General features: G+C 49.3%; 1 protein-coding gene across 24 annotated transcripts in view; it reads right to left on the reverse strand.

The window, feature by feature from the left end:
- Nucleotides 1–22,882, reverse strand: part of CELF5 (CUGBP Elav-like family member 5) — a 40,153-nt gene continuing 17,271 nt past the window's right edge. For 3 of the 24 annotated variants that reach the window (XM_080565724.1, XM_080565734.1, XM_080565736.1), the window contains 7 exons: nt 21,233–21,284; nt 12,611–12,739; nt 11,938–12,017; nt 10,649–10,795; nt 6,623–6,767; nt 5,791–5,937; nt 3,860–5,302 (listed from right to left, as the gene is read on the reverse strand). In XM_080565724.1, coding sequence (XP_080421850.1) covers nt 4,740–5,302; nt 5,791–5,937; nt 6,623–6,767; nt 10,649–10,795; nt 11,938–12,017; nt 12,611–12,739; nt 21,233–21,284 — 1,263 coding nt within the window. In that variant the 3' untranslated portion in view covers nt 3,860–4,739. The other 21 variants (XR_013941613.1, XR_013941615.1, XR_013941612.1 and 18 more) reach the window with 21 other exon arrangements.

The following is a 22,882-nucleotide window of genomic DNA, read 5'->3' on the forward strand; positions in this document are numbered from 1 at the left end:
GTTACTTAGCAAGTAAAACTTTTATTAAATAAATTTAAGATTTTTTTAGACCAGAGCAAGGAATTTGACATTGATGAAGCTTGTATCACACCTGTAACAGTGTACAGTCACATCAGTAACTGTGATGGAAGAAATTGTAAATGCTTGTTTTAAACGAGCTTGACCTAGCATTTCCAAAATCCCCCCCCTTTTCTTTTTCTTCCCATTTTGCATTTGTTGGTCATTTTCTTTTTTGTTCAAAATTAGGTTAAGTTTAAACTTCATGAAATTAATTGTAGCAGAAATAAAGTACATTATACAAATCACATACATAATAGATGTTAAGTATAAAAATGGTATTTACAATAAGTAAACATGGACTATAGAAACACACAGACTCCCACGGCTTCATCCATCTCTCTTGTAAACTCTCAGCATTAGATACAGAGGGGTGGTTCAGGAGATGTGACGGTACTTAAAGAACTATGCCACAGATATATGAACAAAGGGAAACCGGAGGAGGATGAGAAGTGGCCGAGGTCCTCTCAAGTCCCTGGATCCCTCTCAAGTCCCTGGATCTCTCTTCAGTATCAATCGCATCAACCTTTCTCCACCAACCCTCTGTTCACATTTGAACACAGACATGCACATACATACACACAGGAATGTTCTTGATACCTTATCAAATTCTGGAATAATGAAGCTAATTATTCAGGAGGGTGGGTTGTTTTTGTTTGTTTTTTTTTTCTTCCTCCTTTCCTCCTTATTTTAATAGAAACTAGAAAAGACTGAAGTCATTAAACAGTTTTGCCTTGTCAGTATGCCCCCCACACACACGCTCAGGGAACTTTGTTAAGCTCTGAACTATGTTCTGTGCATAAGTGTATGTATATATATGTGTGTGTATATATATTCTGCATAATCTGTCCCTTGGAGGGAGTGGTGGGGAAAAAAAGAATGACAACCACCTTTCAACATACTATCCTTGTGTCTCGTTTGTGAAAGCTTTGCAGAGGGTGCAAGAGGTGAGTCTTCTTGCTAAATTCAGATGGAGAATATGTCCTGTGTGGTTGGTGAATCAGAAATGCCTGCTAGCCAGCTTTAGGCCACTTCCAATACGTGGAGGCAGCGCGTGGCCCCTGGGAGGTTTCTGTCACTATTTTGGAGATGGCATTTGCTCACACTTTCATCTTCTCCCTTGATCAAAAAAATGCCCTGTTACCACAAAGAGCTATGAAGTTGGGCCAGTACAATGTGTGGGGAGGCAGTACAGTTCTTGTAGGTAAAAGGGTTGATTTCCTGTGCTTTCAGCCTAATTGAGGAGTGCTCACAATAGGCTTTGGCACCAAATTCCAGGAGCTTGGTCTGCAGAAGCCCTTGGAAGGGTAAGACAGAAGCTCTTGAGATCCTTAACCAGGCTGGTGCTAAGGTTGGTGGGTGAGTGACGAGCTGAGCAGCTGGCTGTGCCCTAATCCTGGAGGTATGTGGTTCTCTTTCTCCTTGCTTCTTGTTAATGTTGAGTAGAGAGATGTGCTCTCTCTCTTGCTCTCTGTCCATCCAGGCATCCTCTCAAAATGTTCAGGTCTATTTGCAGTGCTTCCTGAGAAGACACTGCTGCAGAGGTAAACCCTTAGCTTCCAACCCCTCTTGCAAGGAGTCAGTCTCTGAATGGAAAAATTTGGTCCTGTGAGTCACTTCAAAAACAAACAAAACAAAACAAACAAAAAAAGAGACTGTATAATACTTATATTTATCTAGGAAAGGGGCAGGAGATGGGGGGGGGGAGGGACAGAGCTAAAGTTCCATATGCCACTGCAGTAACCTAGAGACACACCAGTGGGTTTTCTTGGTCCATGCACTCCAAGCACATCCCAAGAGGAAGAGCTTAGGGTTCCCAGGGGCTGCTCATTTTCTGGTCCCTTTTGCTGTGCACCACATTAGCAGCAAATATGTGAGTCTGTCGTGGCAAGAATCTTCCTGCTGAGCCGATACTGATTCTTCTCTTTAATTTCCATGGTTTTAGGAAGGAGGGCAGAAGGAGGATGGGGTGAGTAAGCGGGGAGCAGAGGAAGGAAAGAGGTGGCATCAAAAGAGTTGATAAATTGACAGGCCTGTCTGTAAATCAACTCGAAGCATAAATTCTTCCTACGGCTTTCCCTTCACCTGAATAGAAAGGGAGGAGGGAGGGAACTGGGAGATTAGGAGGACATCTGTGCAAACCTCAGGCTTTGAGTTGCTGCTGCTTAAATGCGAAGGAAGATGACCCCAATTAGATGGGATCAAGATCGGCCCTCCCTTGTTCCCAGTCTGTTGGCTCGCAGGAACTAGCTCTATGACAGCCAGCTCTCACATTAGGCAGCTCTTCTGTGGCCCTTCAGAGCATCACCTGGGGCTCATAAGCATCTCTTGATGATGTGGCTACCAGAGAAGGAAACAGATCGCTCAAGGCTCAGCTGACACTGTAGCAACCATTGAGTGCAGCTGTGTAGCCATGGGGATAGGCACTGCAGACAACAATACAGGCTTAGCTGTGCTCCAGGTTCTTTCCATAGGCCTTAATTTCACAGGAAATAAAAGAAATAGGAGCTAGCTGTCATGAGTACACTGAACTATTTCCAGATATGGCCCTCTCTTGCCCCAATTCTAGTTTATTGTCCCCACCTGAGACAGGAGCACTTGGTTTCTCTGTGGTTAACTGCTGTACTAGGACTGCCCTGAACAAAGCAGAAAATCATTGTGTGACTGCATCGGGAGGTAATTGTCTTCTGAACAGTTTTTCTGTCATCCTTACGAGTCATGGGATTGTCCCTTCTTACCCTTGAAGCATTGTCTCCAGCCAAATTTCAGGGCACATGCAACAGGTGAGAACAGACCTATTGGATTTTAAGATCTTTTTAGGAAGATGAATAGTTTATGGGATGTGGCAGAACGTAAGCTGAAGCCTTACTTAGACTACAGGCAGGTAATCTGAACCCATCTGGCTAACAGGGACCTGACTGTACTGATAGGTCTTAACAGTCTTGCCTAGCCTCACCTGTGGCCTCTGTCCATGCTCTGTGCCCATGGGTCCAGGAGCCTCACTTCAGCTCAGGCCTGTGCCTTCAGTCCTTGTCTGATCTGTGTGTCACAGATGTGAGAGTTTCCACCTTAGCCATAGCTGTGACTATGCCCAGTCATGCAGCTTGCTATCTGGACCTCAACCCCTGGATTGTCTTCCTATCTTGATGGTGGATTTGTCTAACACATTTGCTTGGCAATCACCAGACTATGTCTGACCCTCTTTACCTTTACCAGTCCTGATACTGATACTGGCCTGCAGATTAACTCCCTAGCTTGGCCTTGGCTTTGCCTTATTGCCACAAACTTGCCTGATGATCTAGGCTCTAGTTGAACCCAGCTATTGTCTCCAGGCTTGTCTTGCTCGCTTGCTCAAGTACTGTAGGCCTGGGCCCTGGCAGGAAAGGCCTCTATGTTGCCATCTGCGTTACTGTGTTCAGCTCCTGGCTCCCCACTCCTTAGGGAGAAGCCAGCCCTTGCTGCCCCCACCAGCAATGGCCAGCACCATGTAGAAACTGGACTGTGATGGTGCCAGATTTACCTGTGCTGCAGAAGTGACTCCTGATTGTTCACTCCTGTCAGTAGGGATGATTAGCATCCTTGGGTCGTTTCAACTGGACCTTCAAACGTTTCATGCCAATCTGGAAGCCATTCATGGCCTGGATAGCAGTTTGTGCACTGGATGGGTTGTCAAAGCTTACAAAACCTGAACGACAGGACACAGACACAGATAGTAGCAGCACTGTTGGTTCCACGCTCGATGCATGTATGTCCTAGTTATGTCATGCTCCCTTTGCCTTTGGGTAACAGCACTCACCAAAACATTTGCTCTGGTTGGTGGCACGATCCATGAACACCTTGGAGGAGATGATATTGCCAAAGGGTAGGAACATCTGCATCAATTCATTGTCTCCAAACTCCTGAGGGAGATGGTAGATGAAGAGATTGCAGCCTTCAGGACCTGCAGGCGTGAGGGTAATGGGGAGAGACAAAGCACAGACAGCCCCCAAAGGGAAAGGGAAGAGAAGAGGGCTCAACTCAGAGCACAGCACTGAAAGAGAACCCCAGCACTGCCTCTTTTTGTCTTGACCTCCCCTTGCTTGTGGATTACTGGATCAAGGGTACTGAGAGCTCTCTAAAACCATCTGGGAGGCAATACAGAGAGCTAGAGGTTCTGGACAGCAGACTCACTTTCAGAGCTTGCCCAGTTCCCACCTGGAGTGCTGGAAATGACAACTCCCTGGGAGCATCTGGGTGCCATTTTACTGGAAGGGAATCAGCTGAGGTAACAGCTCCGTGTTCACAGCTCCCCAGGCTTGCTCAGCACTGCCCCAAGCAGTAGATAGCTCTACGTGAAAGCTGCAACGCCTCCCTGCCTACAGCCATGCAGTGGTTGCATTCAACCCATGAGTCACAGCCCAAACTGGAAATCTCCTGGATTGCCACACATCCTACTTATGGGCTAACCTGGTCCTGCCAACTCCTTCACTTGGTCCATGTGAGTGTGATAAGCACGGGGAGCTGTTCCCTTGCCAACACCTGCTATGTGAAGCAGGAGCAGACAGAGAATTCATTTGTCTTCAAGTTCTGTCCAGGCCAGTTCTGAAATAAGCTGAGAAACAAACCCTGATGCTAGGAAGGCCAAGGAGAGAGGACAGTACATTGGAGAGACTGGATTGACTGATACCAATGTGGTTCTGGCATCAGCAAAAATAAAGTGCCCTCCTCCCCAGTCCGTGTAGGGAAGCTGCTGACCTTCCTTTGCTAACCTTTGGTGCCAAAGCTTGGTGGTCTAGTGATTCTTGCCTGCATTGTATGAGGCAGCATCTGGCCAGGGATAGGCTCAGAAAGTTAGCATTGACCAGCAGCTTGTCTCTTCCAGTCCACTCACTGCAGAGACAAGGCCGGTTCTGTAACCCAGCTCCAATACAAACGATGAAAGATTTGTGCTGCTTCCCTTCCATCAGCTCTGGGTGCAGGAGCTGAGCACAACCCCCGGCTCCATCCTGCACACACATTCCCACCCTAATCCTCACCTTCACGTTGCTGCTGCTGCAGGATGGGAGGTGGCTGAGGGATGCTCTGAGCGATGGGAGTGATGGAGGTGGTTGGATACACAGCTGTATTCCAAGGAGACAGAACAGTTTACCTGAGGATCTGGTCAGCCACACAAGGGCTCGAGGAAGACAAGGGAAGCTGGTACCTGCATACTGCTGAACTCCTGTAAAGGCTGGGTGCAAAGTCTCTGCTACCGAAGGACTCTGGGCTGCAAAGAAGAACATAATCAGACACACAGCAAAGGGAATCTCTCAGACACAGGCTCCAGTGAGTCTCAGTGTCTCGCTGGAAGGGGGCTAGAATCACAGAATCATTAAGGTTGGAAAAGACCTCCAAGATCATCTGGTCCAGTCGTCTCCCTACCACCAATATTACCCACCAAACCATGTTCCTAAGCACCACGTCCAACCTTTCCTTAAACACCCCCAGGAACAGTGACTCTACCACCTCCCTGGGCAACCCATTCCAACGCCTGACCATTCTTTCTGAGAAAAAATTTCCCCTGGCGCAACTTGAGGCCATTCCCTCTTATCACATCACTAGTTATCTGCAAGAAGAAGCTGACCCCCAGCTCCCCACAACTTCCTTCCAGGTAGTTACTTTCAGGTAGAAAAAGTGTTTGGTGTGGTAATCCAGAAAAGAGAAGCTAACTGCAGTTTCAAAGGTCTCTGGATGTTTTCTTCCTGCGCTCCATACCTGAGTATGGTACAAAGCCATTGGTGTAAACCGTTTCCAAGGTTGGGTGGCCATTTGGGAATGGTACCACACTAGTAAATCCATTTGAAATGGGTGCCACCAGTCCGGGCACACCTGTTGTTCCCAGGAGAGGAGGTGAATGTAGCCCTGCAGAGCAAGAAAGGAGATACCATGTGAGACAAGGTCCTGCAAAGCCTGTGCTCCTTCCTATCTGCCTGTCAAGACTGCTGTGTATGAAGCTCTTACTTCTTCTAGTTGGCACTTGCAGGTGTCAGATAATAGCACTGGAGCTTTCCCAAAATTAGAGGCAGCACTGGTGAGAAGAGTGTGTACAGCGTTGCTAGTTCTGGCTGCTCTCAGAGCTTTGGGTTACAACACTTTTAATCCAGGTTTTTAGAGCAGCTAGCATGCTGCAGCCCTGTTCTTGACAGATGTTCAAACCCAATGTGCTTTATGGCTGATATTGTTATTGGGGATGATGATAACGAGTAACAGCACTGCTGTACTCAGTCAGGTGCGATCCTGGGAACCTGGTCATTCTTTACTATACTGTACTGAAGGGACCAACTGTTCCAGAGAGGAACACCAGCAGGACAAGAGGAATATAAGCTAAACACATAAGGCTGTCAGGGAGGGTGCAGAAATCTGTGCAGAACTAAGTACTACCACCCGGAGCGGCTCATTGTTAGAAAATAAGGGAACTAAAGCAGAGGCTGATCCCAGAAGACTGTGGTAACTCTTTTTACCTGCATAAGCACCATGCTTAATGCTGGAGCAGTGGGCTCAGCGGTAGCAAAAGTCTTGCTGCGTCCTGGCCCACTCCAGGCCTCACCTGATGTCTGTGCAATAGGAGTGGCTGGCAGCCCGTTGAGACTGACGGCACCAATCTGCTGGATGTGGCACGGGGAAAAGGCGACGCCAGGACTCAGGTAGCTGCCGTGGGAGGTGGAGAGGACGGTCGTCTGCTGCTGCATCAGCTGCAAAGCAGGGCCACGGGCCGTCAAAGCCCTGCGCAGCCAGGGCCAGGCACCACTCTGGGCCTTGGGTCGCCCTGGGCCTTGCGCACTTGGGGCCAGCCAGCCGCCAGGCTCCCGCTGTGTCCCCCAGAGCTGCCCACGTCCCAGCGGGGCCTGGCAGCACCAGCCGCCTCACAGCCCCCGGAGCCCCACGACGGCCTGGCGCAGCCCCAGGCCAGCACTCCTCGGCCAGCAGCTGGGGGCTGTGTCATGCAGCGAGGCGCAGGGCCAGCTGTGAGGCACCAGGAAGGAAGGCGACGGGGCCCTCCCTGCTCAGGGAGCTCCGCAGTAAGGAGAGACTGGGAAGCGGCGCTCAGCCCCCTCTCTCAGCGCTGCCCCTTTTCCTGGGTCTGTGCCAGGTGTTAAATAACCCAAGTGGCTCGAGAAGCGCAGTCCAAACTCCTCTCCTTTCGCCCAGCTTCTACAATGGGCTGTGAGACACAGCACCCATTCTGGTAGATGCACAACCCAATGTCTGCCCAGGTCATGCAGGACATGCGATTCCCTGAGCTCAGCAGCCTGCACCTGGGGCTGGAGGCTGGCTGCTCCTCTGGGTCCCATAACACACCTGACCACACAGAGGTGCGTGCTGCAAAAGAAGGGGACTAAGTTTGGGCATGGGGTTAGGAGGAAGACAAGAAAAGTCTTTCTTGTCCTGTTTGGCCATGAACTACTGCTATGGGGCATAAGATTAAATCAGAATGCTTGCAGGGTATGGCAGCAACAAAGATTATCTTCTGGATGCAAAATGATCTAGCCCCCTTTATAAGCCCTGTCTTCACTGTCAAGCAAGATGAGCTGGAGATGCATAGGTGCAATGCTCTGGAAACTACTGTTCCACAGAAGGAGCTGGGGTGGCACACGGCAAAAACAAGAAAAACAGAAATCCTCTTTACGTTAACTACAAGTGTATCCCATTGCCTCCTTAGCAACATTAATCTACCACACTCATGTAACCTGCCATGTCTACAAATGGCTGAGTCTGCCAGCTTGGTTCAGGTCCCAGCTGGAAGACCTGGTAACTCCAACAAGTTCACGTCTAGCTGAACCTTCTCTTCATTTCCTCCATACCACAGTTATTACTGGTGCAGAAAAAAAAAAAAAAGAGTAATTGCCTAGTTTCATGGCATTGCTGTCTCTCTATGTTGGCACAAGCAAAGCGGCTGGGGTGGAACTGGCTGCGCAGGGCGGCGCAGGTTCAGGGGAGAGCCCTGTGGCGCCTCCTCCTGCCTGGGGGGTTGAGGCAGCCACCCAAGCACACCATGCAGCAGAGTCTCTGCACTGACAGCAAAGGGGTTCGCTACCGCTTGCCCCCAGAAAGCAGGTGCCCTGAAATCATTTCATCTGTTAGCATCCACGTTGTCTTTGGAGTGATTCCCCTGGAGCAGGACTGACTCACGTTACTGGGAACCACTCACCTGGAGCCACAGCAAAACGCGATCTTCCTGAGAGCACTGAAGTCCTGCTAAAGAAGGCCATCCCTTTGACAAGCAGCCTGCACATATTCCTAGTCCTATCTTCACACTTTCTCCATTTAAGCACGCAGAAACCAATGCATTTCTTACCTACTAGATGAATATTGATTTTCTTTTTTCTCATTAATGCCTGGTCTTTGCCAGGTTCTAGCTGGAACAAGACCTGCATTCAAATGCAAATGCACCAAACTAGCATGCTGAAATAGTTTTCATTATATAAATCAAATTACTTTAATGAACCATAATAACGGGGAAAAAGTGCTTGTGTTTAAACAAACAATGTTTTGTGTTTAGAACTAACTGATTTATGAACTACAAGAAATATTCAACCCCTACATACAGTTTGTAAATTGCACTCACTGCTTCTGCAGGCCTCTTCTGTATTGACATTTTTTTTCAGTTTCCCAACCAGTTCGATTTCGTTTGAACTAATCACTGAATCCAACTTGTTGAGCAAACTGAAGTGAAGGAAATACTCGCTTTTCACTTGCAGAAGAGACACCTGGGATCAAAATCTGGTTCTAGCATTTAAACAAACTGTTTTCAGCTGCTTAGCCAGTCCTATTTCCCAGATAAAGATGCAAATTTTTCTTTCAAATTCTATCAGCTAACACGCACTGTTTGCCTATTTTTTAATTAATCATATTTGAAAATCAGAATAACTTTAGACCTAACATAGCCTGGGATGACGCTTGCAAAGAAACAATCAGGTGTGAGGTCAGTGCCTTAGAAAGAAGGGGAGAGAACCCAAACCACTGGAAAGTAAAATGTAAAGGAAGAAAGGTATTGAAAGAGTGGGAGACAGGCTGAGTCCTGAATCAAGGATGAAGGCAAAACAGTCACAGAACAGGAAGGTCGGTAAAGAATCAGAGACAAGGCAACAAATTCACAGATGCAGCTGAGGAGAAAGAAGATGCAGAGAAGCAAGCAGCACAGCTGAGGACTGACTCTGTTGTCATCAGCAGGCTTTTCTGAAGACTGGAGGACATTTAAAAACCGAGTCCAGAAGACCTTGCTGCTTTCCTGCCTTACACAGTGTGGGCCATAAGATAATAAAGTACTTTCTGCCATTAATCTCGGAGTGTGGCCCATTCCTGCCTCCTTCAGCACCACACCATGCACAAGTCAGCACCACCTCCATGACGCCAGAAGATACGTCAGAATGTTCATGCCAGAGCTGGCCCACAGCTGAGCAGACCTACAACCTTGGACATCCGGTGTAGATGGTCTGTGGACGTCAGAGCCAGATCGAAAAGACTGGCCCTGGCAAGAGACAGCAGTGTCCGTTCAGAGAGGGCTCTCCCCTCCAACCAATTTCTCTGCTGGCAGCCTTGGTGCTCGGCATGGTATAACCACACTCAGCCCCATTTCACAAGAAGAATCAGACAGTCTCTGCTAGACAGGGAAACAAACCAAGTAGCCACTGAAGCCACAGGTGAAAGATGCGTCCACGTATATGTAGGAAGAAGAGATTTATTTGTCACCCAGGAAAACTACTTTCAGTAGCAGCACCAACTTTCTTTCTTTGACACAAGCATCTCTCATACCTTGAGCAATTTCTGAGCCCCTTTCCATGGGCTTTATACTTGGTAGCAGAGAGACTTTAAATTGACGGTCACCAAGACCTGAAAGATGCTCCACCACAGCTGATCACGGACTTGTTGACTTTGGGACCTACCTCAAACATCAGTGGAAATCCCTACCCTCACCACAAGGCAGTGAGGTTCCCTCACTGAGATTCAACGAAAAGCCAGTCTTGTCAGGGAAGTCAGACAGCTGCAACACCTCTGACCCTCTGCTCACCACCGCTCCCTCTCCAGCATCGTGCAAACACCACAGTCACGCTAGCTGAGAGAGAAAATCCTGGGAGCCAAGCACAGCACTAGGGGAAGATTAGGGCCCTCCTGAGAATTTCAGCAGAGAAGGAAACACTTGAGGTTGCGCCCAGGGCTCTCACGGTTCTTCAAAAGTGAAAGTGAGACACATTTGTGCCATGGACCCTGAAGAGTTCACAAGTTGGCAGGCTGCCCTGTCTGGCAGAGACCACCCAGTAATCAAGCCTCTGAGCTGTCCACAAAACAAGACAGAAGGACACTGGATCGGGCTCGACCTGTTCCCAGACACCTCCGCCAGTCTACACCACATCAGAGAAATACAGCCTCATTTTAAGAAGGTTCCACATCTCTCCTGTCACCCCTTCCAGGCTGTGCTGCTGACTGAGAAACTGAAGCCAGGAACAACTCTCGGTGCCGGGAAGCTTTCACACATTTGTTCTAGAGATCTGTCTGTGGTCTCCCAGCCCAGGTATGGTGTTGCCCCACAGCCAAGAGGGCAGCCTTCCCCCCCCCCCACACGCATGATACTCACAGCCTGCGCATAGGCGCTGTATGGGCTGAACGGCAAGGTGAGAGATGGAGTGAATATCCCCAGCTGCCCCACCATTTGCTGCATACGACGGAGGGTCCTCTCCTTATCTGTGTCAGCAAACTTCACCACTAGACTGGAGGAGGCGCCCTAGGCACAGAGAGAGACAGAGAGAGGAGGCAGGGGGGGAGGAGGCCGGGGGACAGCCAGAGTCAGCAGTCAAAGTGGGATGGGGCATAGCAGGCAGCAGAGAGGAGCGGGAAGAGGAGCAGAAGAGCAAATATTGGAGTGAAAGTGCTCAGGAGCTGCCTGGAACCTGGGCCATACCCTTCCCCATCCATCCATCCATGCAACCTTCCCTGTCCCACCCTTCCCCTCACACACAGCTTTGCACAGCTGCACAAGTGGGTGCAGACATCCCTGGCTGCCTTCACTACTGTGAGCTTGGTTGGATAGGTAGAGCAGTTCCCAGCAGCTGAAAATAGCCCTGCTGCAGCAATGCACTGTTCTGTCCACACGTTGCTCCAATCCAGGTTAGAGATTCATAGGATCATAGAATATCCTGAGTTGGAAGACACCCACAAGGATAATTGAGTCCAACTCCTGGGTCTGCAGGGGACCACCCAAAAATCAAACCACGTGTCTGAAAGTGTTGTCCAAAACGCTTCTTGACCCCCGGCAGGCTTGGTGCTGTGACCACTGCCCTGGGGAGCCTGTTCCAGTGCCCAACCGCCCTCTCAGTGAAGAACCTTTTTCTGATATCCAACCTGAATTGTGAGAGACAACTGCAGCTCCGCTTGCATGAGAGGGCACAGCTGTGGTTACACAATCCCACACTATGCACAAGGCATTCCCACCTACCCCCAGCCTGCCCCGGAGGCCTCCTCCGACACCTCCATGGGAGAAGGCCAGGGAGCGTGCTCAGCACTGGAGTCCTGACTTCGCACTGCTGAAGCGCTAGCTTGCACCTTGCTCTGATCTGAACTACTCTGGGTAGCTGTTTCCAAGACAGATTCATGGCTTGGTCCTTGGCTCTCTTTTATTTAGCCTTTACAGATGAAAGTATTGTCGCCACCAGTCTGGGCAAACACAGACACACACACCAGCCCAGGAGACAGGATGGTTCCCAAAGACAAGAGCACAGATGTGCACACATGCACCCAGCTCCCACAACCGTATGAGCTGCCAACTGCAGTTGAACCTGTCATAGTTGTGGACAAAGGGAGTTCCCTGCAACAGGGCGATGGGAAAGAGAATTAGTAAGAGGGTAGGTACCCTGGCCTCATACTCACGGGCATTGTCTGGCTGCCATGGAGTGCGTGGATTGCTGCCTGAGCCTCTGTATGAGATGAGAACTTTACAAAAGCACAGCCTGGAAAGGGACAGAAAGAGCACAGGAGACGCAGTGATGGGACTGCTGTGACAGTGCCCTCTGCATAGCCAAACAAGAGACAGTATCCGAGTCTCAGGCAGGGCAAAGGAAAGCCACCCTGAGAAAGTGGGGAACAAAAAGGATGACTCGTCCCAAGTACTCTATCCTGAAAAAAACAGGAAGGGTTTCAAATTGTCATTTCAATGATGCACCCTATAGATGATGCCACCATCTCCACCTCTGCCCCGATTACCTCTTCCCCAAACTCTCTATGCACCCCCTGTTGTGGGTACAAACATTTCAAACTGCAGACCCAGACTGAGCCAACGGGCTCACTAGCGATCCTGATAACTCAGCTACTCATTGCTCTCTGCTTCCCCTCCTTTCATCTAGGTCTCTGTCCATCTTCCCCAGTCTTTTCTTGCAGCAGACAGCTCTTCCTGCCTTACTCCCTGTGCCTGGCTGGATTACAGGTTCCCATAAAGATGTAGTGAGGGAAGAAGTGCCCCAGTGGAAAGGAGGCACTATTTGTGAGGCAGGTGAGCACTACCTGAAGAGCAGGGAGGAAGGGTACGACACCGAGGGGTTCACACCTTTGCTGTTACCATCAGGTCCACGCAGCACTGTACATTCATCAATGACCCCAAACGGTTCAAAGAGCCGGAGCACGTCATCCTCAGACTGCTGCTTATTTAACATGCCCACAAAGAGCTTCCTGTCCCCTAGGGGCAAACACAGAAACATCAACCTTCTATGAGGCACACAGTCCAAAGCAGGAGGATAGGGACACTAAAGCACAAAGCAGCCTCGTGTTGAAAACATGCCTGGGATGGAAATGTTTTGGTGTTGACTGAAATGCATCTCAGGCTAAGTCTGCTGGATCTTCCTGAGCTCCTCACACATGCAAAGGTTTCTGTGGCTTCCCCTGTCCGCCCCTCCCTGAAGGAAAGCAAAAGAGTAATAATTTCCTGCTCATTAGCCCTTTCCTTTGGATGATCCAGTGCAAATGGTAATAAGAAAAGCTGCCTGGGCAATTATACCCTTATTATACAATATCTGAAGTTCAAGAAGGTACCTCAGGAAATACAGCAGACCATCCCAGGCAGGGTGAATAAATACAGGACCCTTGGCTTCTGTTTCCCTCTATCCAAGATCACCACTTCCACAGCTGCTACGTACCTAAGCATCTTCACTTCAATTTGCTCTTCCCAGCCCCAGTCTAACCAGTGTGTCTCCCCAGCTGTCCTCTAAGACTTGGAATAAACGAGTGCCCGTTTGTGTCAAACCAGGATCAGCCGAATGCAAGACAGTCAGGTGAGAGTCAACAAACAGCTCCATGTTTCCCTCCCCCCCCCCCCCCCCCGAAAGGCATTTTGTACCCAGGTCACACTGGGGAGCCAGGGGAGAGGCTGGCCAACACATCCAAGACTTGTGCGCAGGGTCTTTCTGGGTTCCTCCATCAGAAGGGAGCAGTGATGATTATGATTTTGTTGGGACTGGCAAATGTGGAGGTGGCATTCAGGGCTTTCTCCCCCCATCCATCAGTCCACACAGGGGCCCATCACACAGCCTGATGCCATTCATTCAGGCACAAACACACCAGCGGTTGGGGCAACATCCTCCACAGATTGCTGGGAACAGCTATTAAAATAGCACAGCATTAAAATCCCAGCCCCACTGTCAGCCTTATTTCTACTTTTGTGAGATGGTCGTGTCAACTTAAGAGTTAACATTCCCCCACTGCTTCAAACATGCATAGGGAGACATGACCCACAGGAGTGAACATGTCAGGATGTGGCTTGGGAGGAGCAGTGAGAGAGGATTCCTTATTGTTAGCGACAGGATTGGAGGGGCTGGCTTCAAACAAAACCAATGTAATGTGACACATGTCAGGGAAAATAGCAAGGAAGCTGTTATCTGTTTGAGTGCAGTGACCTGAAAAACAACAGGTCTTGAAGCTACAACAACAGAGCGGGCTGCAGGGGTGGTGGTGTGTGCGTATGGCCAAACATCGCACTGCAGGGAAAGCCCCAGGTCAGAGAATGACTCCTTCCCAGGTGCACGAGCACGCTGCCTTCCTGCTCCCCTTCCACACCACACACTTGGGAAGACGTGCAAGAAGTGTCCGCGTGTCATTGCTTCCTTGCAGAAAAGCACATGCATATGCACAACATTCACAGACAAAGCACATAGGAGTGGGAGGCTCATGCACGGGGCAGGAACACGCCTGCACACGGACCCACACCCAGCAAGTACGCTCATAGAGAAACCTCCTCAGCAAGCGGAAGGGACGTGCAGACAGATGCACTCTTCCACCATGCAGGCAGCACAGCAAACCACTTTTATGGCTGCACCATCCTGCTGAACCCAAGCACAAGCTCACGCAGGCACAGTACTCCTCTGGGCACTAGATATACATGCAACACAGGTGCCACTTTGATCCACTGTGGATAAAGGGCTGAGTCCAAGGCTCTTACACAGTCCCAAACACATACTCCTGATTTATATCACTGGAAGTGGCTGAAATATATGGTCTTGTGTATTGTTAAACGGCCAAATTACCCAGCTTCCCATTTTCTTAATTCCCTGAATAATTAAACCTGTGGGAATTTCATCACCTTCCATTTTTCTTCCTATTCTTTCTACATTCCTCCCTGCACCTGCATAGCAGTGGCTGCATTTTGGAGGCACTAGTTCAGTTGATCGAGTCCATCCAAAATTTAGTGCTCTGGCAATGCCCAGGCACAGGAGCTAATAGACCAGGTACCATACAGCTGCATTAGCAATACGACAGCATCTGCCCCCACCCAGGGGTCAGATAAATGGTTCTAGTTTTGGCTGATGACTAATTTGGTGCAAACACCTGACAGTTACCACAGTCACGCAAAGCTTAAGACTCCACCGAGCAGCAGTCTAATGGATGCAAGAAGCCACAACTTTGCAAGGGAGGCACTGAACAAAAAGGAACCTCATCAACTTGTAATCCAGACAACATTAAACCATGAACTGCTATCTGTTTTCTCCTTCAGAGGGCCTTGAAATTTCCAGGACAATTCTTGTGGTTTCATCCTCATACCGTTTCTGTCACATCAAAAGCATTTTTCTTTACCCTGTACTTTGAGAAAGATCCACTAAAATAGCATAAGCTGGTCTCAGTCCTTGCAGCTTTGCTGCAGGTCTTCTGTTGTTTGATAGAGCTTGCTGACAGAATGTTTTGGAAGTCCTGTTTTTATTTGGGTATTTCAGCTTTTCTTTTCTGAGTTTGGAAGAAAAAAAATACCAGCTTTTCTGCCTCTGCAGAACAGCTTAAAACCGTGATAAAAAAAAAACAAAACCACACCCGTTGGTTTTGAATCTCTTCTGAATGCTCAGAATGGCAATACTAGAAGCGGGGTGGAATCACTGACAATATAAGAGAAGGCTTTTCTTCACGGTTATTTTCATTTCATACAGCCTAGTTCCTAAGATTGCATGTGGGGAAAGAATCCAGACTTGTGCCCCTAAGAAGCAGCGACTGGGGACCTGCTAATGGGCTCCTCTGCTGCTGACTCTCATCAACGTGTTGGAACCCAACCACCCTTCCAGTGCCCTCTTGCTCTGGGCAGCTTCCAAGCAGGGCCATTCCCCTACCGATGACCAAGCTGCCTCATCTCTGCAACTGGGGTGAAACCCTGTAAGCTCTTTCGCCTGATGTTTGCTGTCATCACTCTCAATGCTGTAGATCACAAATCAGCTGTCATCCTCAAGCGACAGCAGTGGTCACTGGCTCCCCAGCAGGGACTCTGGCAGCACTGCAAGAACTTCACTCCCCGACTTGTAACAACAGCACACCCTCCTCCTGTAATTTGTCCTCCATTTCCCTCCAGATCTTGTTTTTCATCTTCTGATTGGCAATTTCCCATGCTGTCCAGCAAGCAGGAAAATTGTCTCTGATCCCTGGCTGTTGAGTTCCCATGGAAACGTGCTCAGCGCAGGCAGGCAGCAGCAGGAGGCGGGCGAGTGCAGAGCAGGTCGGGATGAAGATACCATGGGAACAGCCGAGGGGTTAAGGCTGAGTGCTTCAGCCACAAGAGGGAGGGCACGCAAGCACTGGCCACTGCTCCTGTTTAAACCCAGCGGATTTGTGCCATCTGGCCAGCAGCTGTCAGCAGCAAGGACCGGGGAAAGGGAGGCAGCCCACTCAAGCAGTTGGTTGTGGATGGGATGGGTCTCGCAGCAAATCTCCTCGGGTATGCAGCGAGCTTTCTGTACTAATGCAGCGCTAATGGGCTTGGGCTAGCTGTCCGATCAACTCAGCGCAGCGGAGTGCTCCAGGTCTCACAAGAAGCTCAGACAAGCTCCTCTGCCCCCTCACTCCATCTCTTCTTGGCCCTCTAGGGCTCACATCAGAGGCAGAAGAGAAAGGAGGAAGGAGTTGACAAAGCCTGCACCAGAACGACAGGTCCTCCTCTGAATTCATGCAGGCAGCATCTTTTTCCTAGCAAATTCCTTCTGCAGGGTGTAGTAACACTGAGTATCCAGATATCCCCATAACAACCTTTCCAGGGCTTGGCCACAACTGCCGCTTCAGCACAAGGAATAGCATCCCTTAGACCAGGAGACAAATGATGGTGCTCCAACATCACGTACTTAATTCAGGGTGCTTAATTTGAGAGGTGTGAGCCCCTGGAGTGGATAAAGGAAGTTCCTTTCACGGGTAATGCAGAGCAGAGCTTCACTGATATATACAGCCATTCCCTTGTTCAAGTAGTTCTGCCCTGCCCAAGTCTTTCTTTTACCTCCTGCCAGCATGGGGCTACAGTTACAGGGAATGGCTCTTTCCAAATCTGCAAACTTGCTCAGCCACCTCTCTGACAAGAGGAGAATCACAACGGAAACCTTTGGAAATAGCCATCTGATTTGGACAAATGTAGAGTGCTGTCTTGATGCTGCTTCCACCACACGGAGAACTCCAGTTTGTCATGGATCCTGCAGGAGCCACTGTTTTCTGAGCCCTGCAATGAAACTGGAAGGAAGCAAGGCACACGGGCTGGAGGGAGGCAGGTGTTCAGACTCCAAAAGGCTGCTTTTCCCTGTAAGCACCCCATCTGTTTGCATGGTTTCCCAGACACAAGTGCTATTGGATATGCAGCCTCTAAGAAGCAACCCAGGAGCCAAAGCTGGGCTCTGCTCCGTTGCTGGAAAGAAGAGTTGATGCCCTGACACTTGCAGTCATTACAGATTGTGGCGCTTTCCATAAGCTTAGAGATTTCAGAGCCCAACGAATTTACCAAAAGCGTGCCTCCCTGTCCTGTCTCCCTGTGTTCACCCAAGCAGTTTTTTTTTTTGCTCTGCTACTCATCTCCTCCAGCCTACCACAGCATGGCTGGCAAACAACAACTGCTGTGATTCCAGAAGCAGATGCATTTTTGTGGTGAGTGAAGGAAGCGAGATTTCTGTCATGTGCAAGATGTGTGCGCCCTCTGGGATGAAATTTGCTAAGGCAATGGCAAACTCCAGCTGTGAGAAAGCTAGCAAGAAACAGCGCCTTGGCTACCATCTTTCCCTTTATCCTTCTAACCTTAAGACTGCTGTTTTTCTGTCCCTAAAAGGTTCAGTGCCCAGAGGGTCAGCAGTTTGGGGACATCATCCATCATGCACTGCCTGCAAGAACAATCTGAGGCATCACAATGACTCTCTGCTTCTCTGGTAAAGCAGATTTCAGTACTTTGGCTGCATCTGACTAGGATTTCACTTGATAGAATACCAGCTTTAATAGGCCACAACCTAGCTGAGTCATGGGTGGCTCCAGCGGCAGAGCTTCACCAGTACGATTGCATACTATGACCTGCTGAAGAGTCATGCGTCTTCCTAGTCCCTGCTGCTTCCCTAACAAAATCCTCTGCTTATAAACATGCGCTCCTGTACTGGCATTTCCAGAGGAAAAGGAGTATCCGCAATATAAATATTATGAAGCAAAGGAGCAGAAAGAAGGGATAAGGAATTAGCTCCTCTTATCTTCTGACTTCATGGGCATTATATGGTGAAGCTCAAGGCTGAATTGGTTAGGCTCAGCCAAGTTTCTTGACGACATGTGAAGAGAAAGCTGAGCAGGAATGCAAAGTCCAAGCATTTCAGAAGCCAAAGTATAATGGGGCTTGATGGGGAAAAGCTATGCTAAAGGTAGCAGCTCTGCAGAGGTAAGACGTGTGTTCAGAGCACAGCAGGGCATTCCAGGGCCCAGCTGTCTCATTTCCACACGTAGCATTAGCCCAGCTAATTACCAGCCCTGTCAACAGGCAGGCAGTGGCAATGGATGCAGCACAGGAGCTGCCCATCTGCCTTTCTCTAGGCTGTAGGACGCACAGGCCTCAGCACAAAAGTCTCCCAGAGACAGGTCCAGGGTTCCCTGGCAAATCCCCATCATTAGCTGCGTCCCAGCACTGGGGGCAGACGTGGTGTGGAAGTTACTGGGAATGGGGACGGAAATGAAGACTTGGGAAAATGGAGACTGCTGCCTCTCAAATGACAGTAAGACAGACAGACTTTCCAACACTTCAGTAAGAACGGCTGTTTCTGAGATTCCCACTTGGGAAAACAGCGATCCCTAGGGAGAGGGGGAGCAAAGGGAGAGTTTGGTCAAAAAAGACCATTTTTTTCTCCTACCATGAAACACCTCAGCAGGATGAAAACAGGAAGAAAGCCTTTTTGAATGAGAAGCAAGTGGTGCTGAAAAAATGGTAATTTCTTCTTTGTTGCCTTTTCCTTGAAAGACAAAAAAATTGCCGCTTTTGCACCAATTCTGTGGGAAGGGGAAAAGAAATCTTTCTTTTTGGCATGGTGAAATAGAAACACATTTTTTAAAGTTAATGTATACTTTTTGCCCAGCTCTGCTAGATTAGGCAGCATCTGAAATACTTTGGGGTGAATGTTGCTAATAATATAATAATAAAAATTAATTAAAAAGTCACTAAAGTTTTGTTTTGTTTTGTTTTTTCCCCCTTAGAAATAAAGCTCATCTTGCTGTAGGGAAAGCAAAAAATAATTGGCAGACTAAGATCATCTTACTCATGCTGCACAGCGGCCTTTCACTAGAGAACCGATCAAAGGATGCTGATTGAGCTACTTGTACAATAATGGGATACAAGCTGCAAGGAACAGAATGGAACACTTGCTAATCATTATTACTGGATCCGTTGCTGTTATATACTTAGCACTTCTACAGACACAGACAGGTGCACAGCCCTGTCCAGAGGAGGTCGCTGGACTTCACACATGCACCAAGCCCCAGCACCCCCATCCCAACCCTGCAGCAGATCCATGCAGGGGCTGCCCTTGGGAGGGAAGGCCAGAGCAGGGACAGGATGATGGGTTGGGGAATCTGCAGGAAGGTGCCAGACTACAGGACAGGGCACTGATTATGTTAGGCTGGACTGGAAAGTGTCAACAATCACAGTCAGTTCCTCTGCCCGCTGTGCTGCGCTGCTGTGCTGCAGCAGGGCTCCGTGGGCAGCCGGGGGGGAAGAGCTGACTGCATGCTGGCTCTCCGGGGCACCACAGCACGCCTGAGCAGGCATGTGGCTCTTCGGCATCCGAAAGCCGTGTAAGCAAGGAAGCCCAGACACAGCACTAAGCAGTTCCTCTCAGAGGAAGCAGATTTTATCTAAGGGGTCTTGCCCACGTCGCTGTCATGGAAACATTTCCTGTCTGAAAATGCTCAGAGAAATGTGCAGCAGTGCTCTGTGTGTGTGTCTGCAACCCTTACTAACAACTTTTGAACCTATTGACCTGTTTCAGCTCTATTTCACAAAGGAGAAAGGCATCAGAGATGTTAAGTTCCAACACGTTTTGTGACACTAAGCAGAGCTGTGTATAAAAGTGAAGCCATGGCTCTTTTCAAAAGAAACATGTCCATAGGTGCAATGGCCGGGATTTTCAGCATAGACAAAAGGAATAAAAATGGCCAGATTTCAGTAGAAGTCAGATGTCTAATCTCTCAAGTAAGTATGAAAACCCACAGATACTATTTGGAAAAAATGATCTGACTTAAACGGGTAAACATTTTTTTTAAAGGAGGATCACACAGACGTAAATACACACATTCGTATAAAATATTACAAAATATATCTCATGTTTCTGCTGGTGCAATAAACCAAAGTCACTACAAGCTGCTTGGAAATGACACCTGAAAATCCAAAACAAAGGTATTCCAAATCTAAACACAGCATGCAGGATATGCTGCCCTACAGGAACAAATAGTCTCAGAAACATTCTCCCCACCAAGAAACTGCTTTCGGAGGCAGCGCCAACAGCACAAGGAATGGGGAGGCAGATGCAGGAATGAAAGAAGGGGAAAAGAAATGTACCAGTAAGACAAGGAAAAGCAGCAAAATAAGTTCATGTATTTGGAAAGAGCTGGAGTTGCAAACCTTCTCCACCTGAAGGAGACATCTGAGCTGCTGTAAGCTCCCCATTAATTTAAGAAAGATTCTCCAGTTCTCAGTCTTCCAGCTCTGCACTATTCAGTATATGCTGCTCTAAACAAGCTGGCCCCCTGCAGGCTGCCAGCACCTCCATCTCAGGCTTAAACTCAGGATCCTTTTCCTTCAGAGACATTTCCACATGCTATTTTTTGCAACAGCATTTGGACCATGGCAGCGTGATGGGGGCTGCTGCAGTACTGACAGTGGAGAGGCTGAGAAAGTCCAACAGTGATGGGGGAGGCAGAGGGGTGAGCTGCAGACAGGAGAATCAGCCATGGAGCACCAGAGCTGAACAAGTTAAACAGCCAGTGCTGCTGCACTGATCTGGTTCTTTTTGGGCTGAAACCCAATAAAAGGAAGAAAGGAAATAATAGGAAATCTCTTCCCAATTGCTTACACCTTCGAGGACCCCATGCCACACACAAATGTGCATGCCTGCTTCAGCAACCCCCTGGGGCAGACAGTGCCAGGCCAACAGTACCCCCCAAGGACTGGGAAGAGAACGGAGCGGTCAGGCACGCTACAGCCCTTACAGCTTGGGGTGCTCTCAGCTGCCTGCTGAGCCAAACTGAAAAGTCCCCATCAAAGCCTATTCCTCGCCTCTCCCTCCCACCCAACCCCAAATCCCTGCCACATACAAACATCCATTCACACAGAATGCTGAAGGGGAAGGCCAGGTCAGGACTCTGTCTCTCTGCTTGATCCCCTCACAACCACAAAGCCACCAAAGGAGAAACAAGGAGAGATGACAACTACCTCCACGGCTCTCGCTGTCTGCGGGTTTCACCTGAATCGGGCGTGCCATCTGCAATGAAAAAGAAATGCAGAGGGTTAGAGTTTGGCCCATCTGCCCGGCACATGGTGCTGATGACACTGGTACCAGGGTTCCCCTTTCTGCCTGCTGTGTGGGATAGGAGAGTATCCGACGGGAACAACGGCATTGTGATGACAACCAGAACCCTTGGAGAATGGACCAGGTAGATTTCAGATATCTCACAAGGAAACCAGGCACTTCTCCCTGCTCAGCTGATGGCCTGCAGGGAACAGCTCTCCTGGAGATGTCCACCATGCACAAACCTCCGCTTCCTCCAGACACAGCTAATGGCAAAGAAAGGACTCCAATGAAGCAGGTCATCGTCATGAGACTGGAGCCTGCACGGTGGTCAGGGTGGCCTAAGGTCAGACCGTGCCTGGAAGCTCTTGTGATGCCTGCTCTGACTCAGTGCAGGCATGGTCACCTCACCTAATGGAGCCACTCACTTTCTTAGCAGGAAGGAACAAAGAATGCCTCTGAACAGCAAGTTGGCATGCTATATTTCCCCCTCCCCAGCCCTCCTGCAGTCAGAGCATGCTCCATGCCCCAGGCTGGCTCTAAAGAAAGGCAGTGCTGCTCTCCAGCTGTGTCTCCTGACCACAGAGGGAATGTTATGGTTGAAAGTGACAAAAAATCCTTACACCTGGTTGTGGAGAACAGCCGCTTACCTCTCTTGCACCCATTAGTGTCATCAGCAATAATCCAACCATAAGCAATGAGCCACAGCAAGCCCACCTGATATGAGCCCTCTCCACGTAAAACAGACGGACGCTTCTGCCCAGGAGCAGCTGGATTAAGTAACTCACAGCTTTAACTGGCTGAATTGCAAAGCAGGGCAAAACTCGTCTGCTAGATGGTATGGTACTGTCTCTTCCCAGAAAGGGAAGAGACAAACTGTAGCCTCTTCCCCAGGCTAGCAGGATCTATCTGAGCCAGAAAGTCCTCCAAGGAATGGTGTACAAGGCAGATTTCCACATTCACAGCCCATCTCATGCCATGTCTCTATCAGCATCATTCTCAAAGGCTGACAGTGACTTGAACCAGCGACATTCAGAATACCAAAATAATCAGGAATATTGCAGGCTAGACCTGCACAGAAGTTGCAGGTCCAGCAATACTCTGCCCTCTCTCTTAGGAAACACCCTCTGGAAAAACAGCAACAACAAAACAGAAAATGAAATCAAGCCATAAGTAACAAACTGAAATGTGATTAGAAGCCGGCATGCAAAAAGCGCACTACTGTGAGGCTCCGGGTGGTGGCTGAGCCAGACAGGCCAGAAAACTGAGGTAGAGACTATATCCACAGCAGCCGGAGGCAGCCTGTCAGGTAACTCAGCAGCTTACAGGACAGATGCCAGCCAGCAGGTAATGGGCTGCTGTACACGGCTGCCAAAGCCTGACCGCTGGGCATGGGAGAGCCTGGGGCTGTGAGCTGGCTTCCGCTGACTGGTGGATCTCAGGCAGGATGAGGAGCCCAAGCTGGGATCAACCCCGAGTTACCCTGCCCCTGCCCCATGGAGCGATGTGGGGCTGCAGGGGCTGCCTGGCAGCACACAAAAGAAAGGCCAAGCTGCCATCACGCTGCACCC

This window comes from Anser brachyrhynchus, assembly GCF_964034855.1.
Source record: "Anser brachyrhynchus genome assembly, chromosome: 23".
NCBI classification, from domain to species: domain Eukaryota; kingdom Metazoa; phylum Chordata; class Aves; order Anseriformes; family Anatidae; genus Anser; species Anser brachyrhynchus.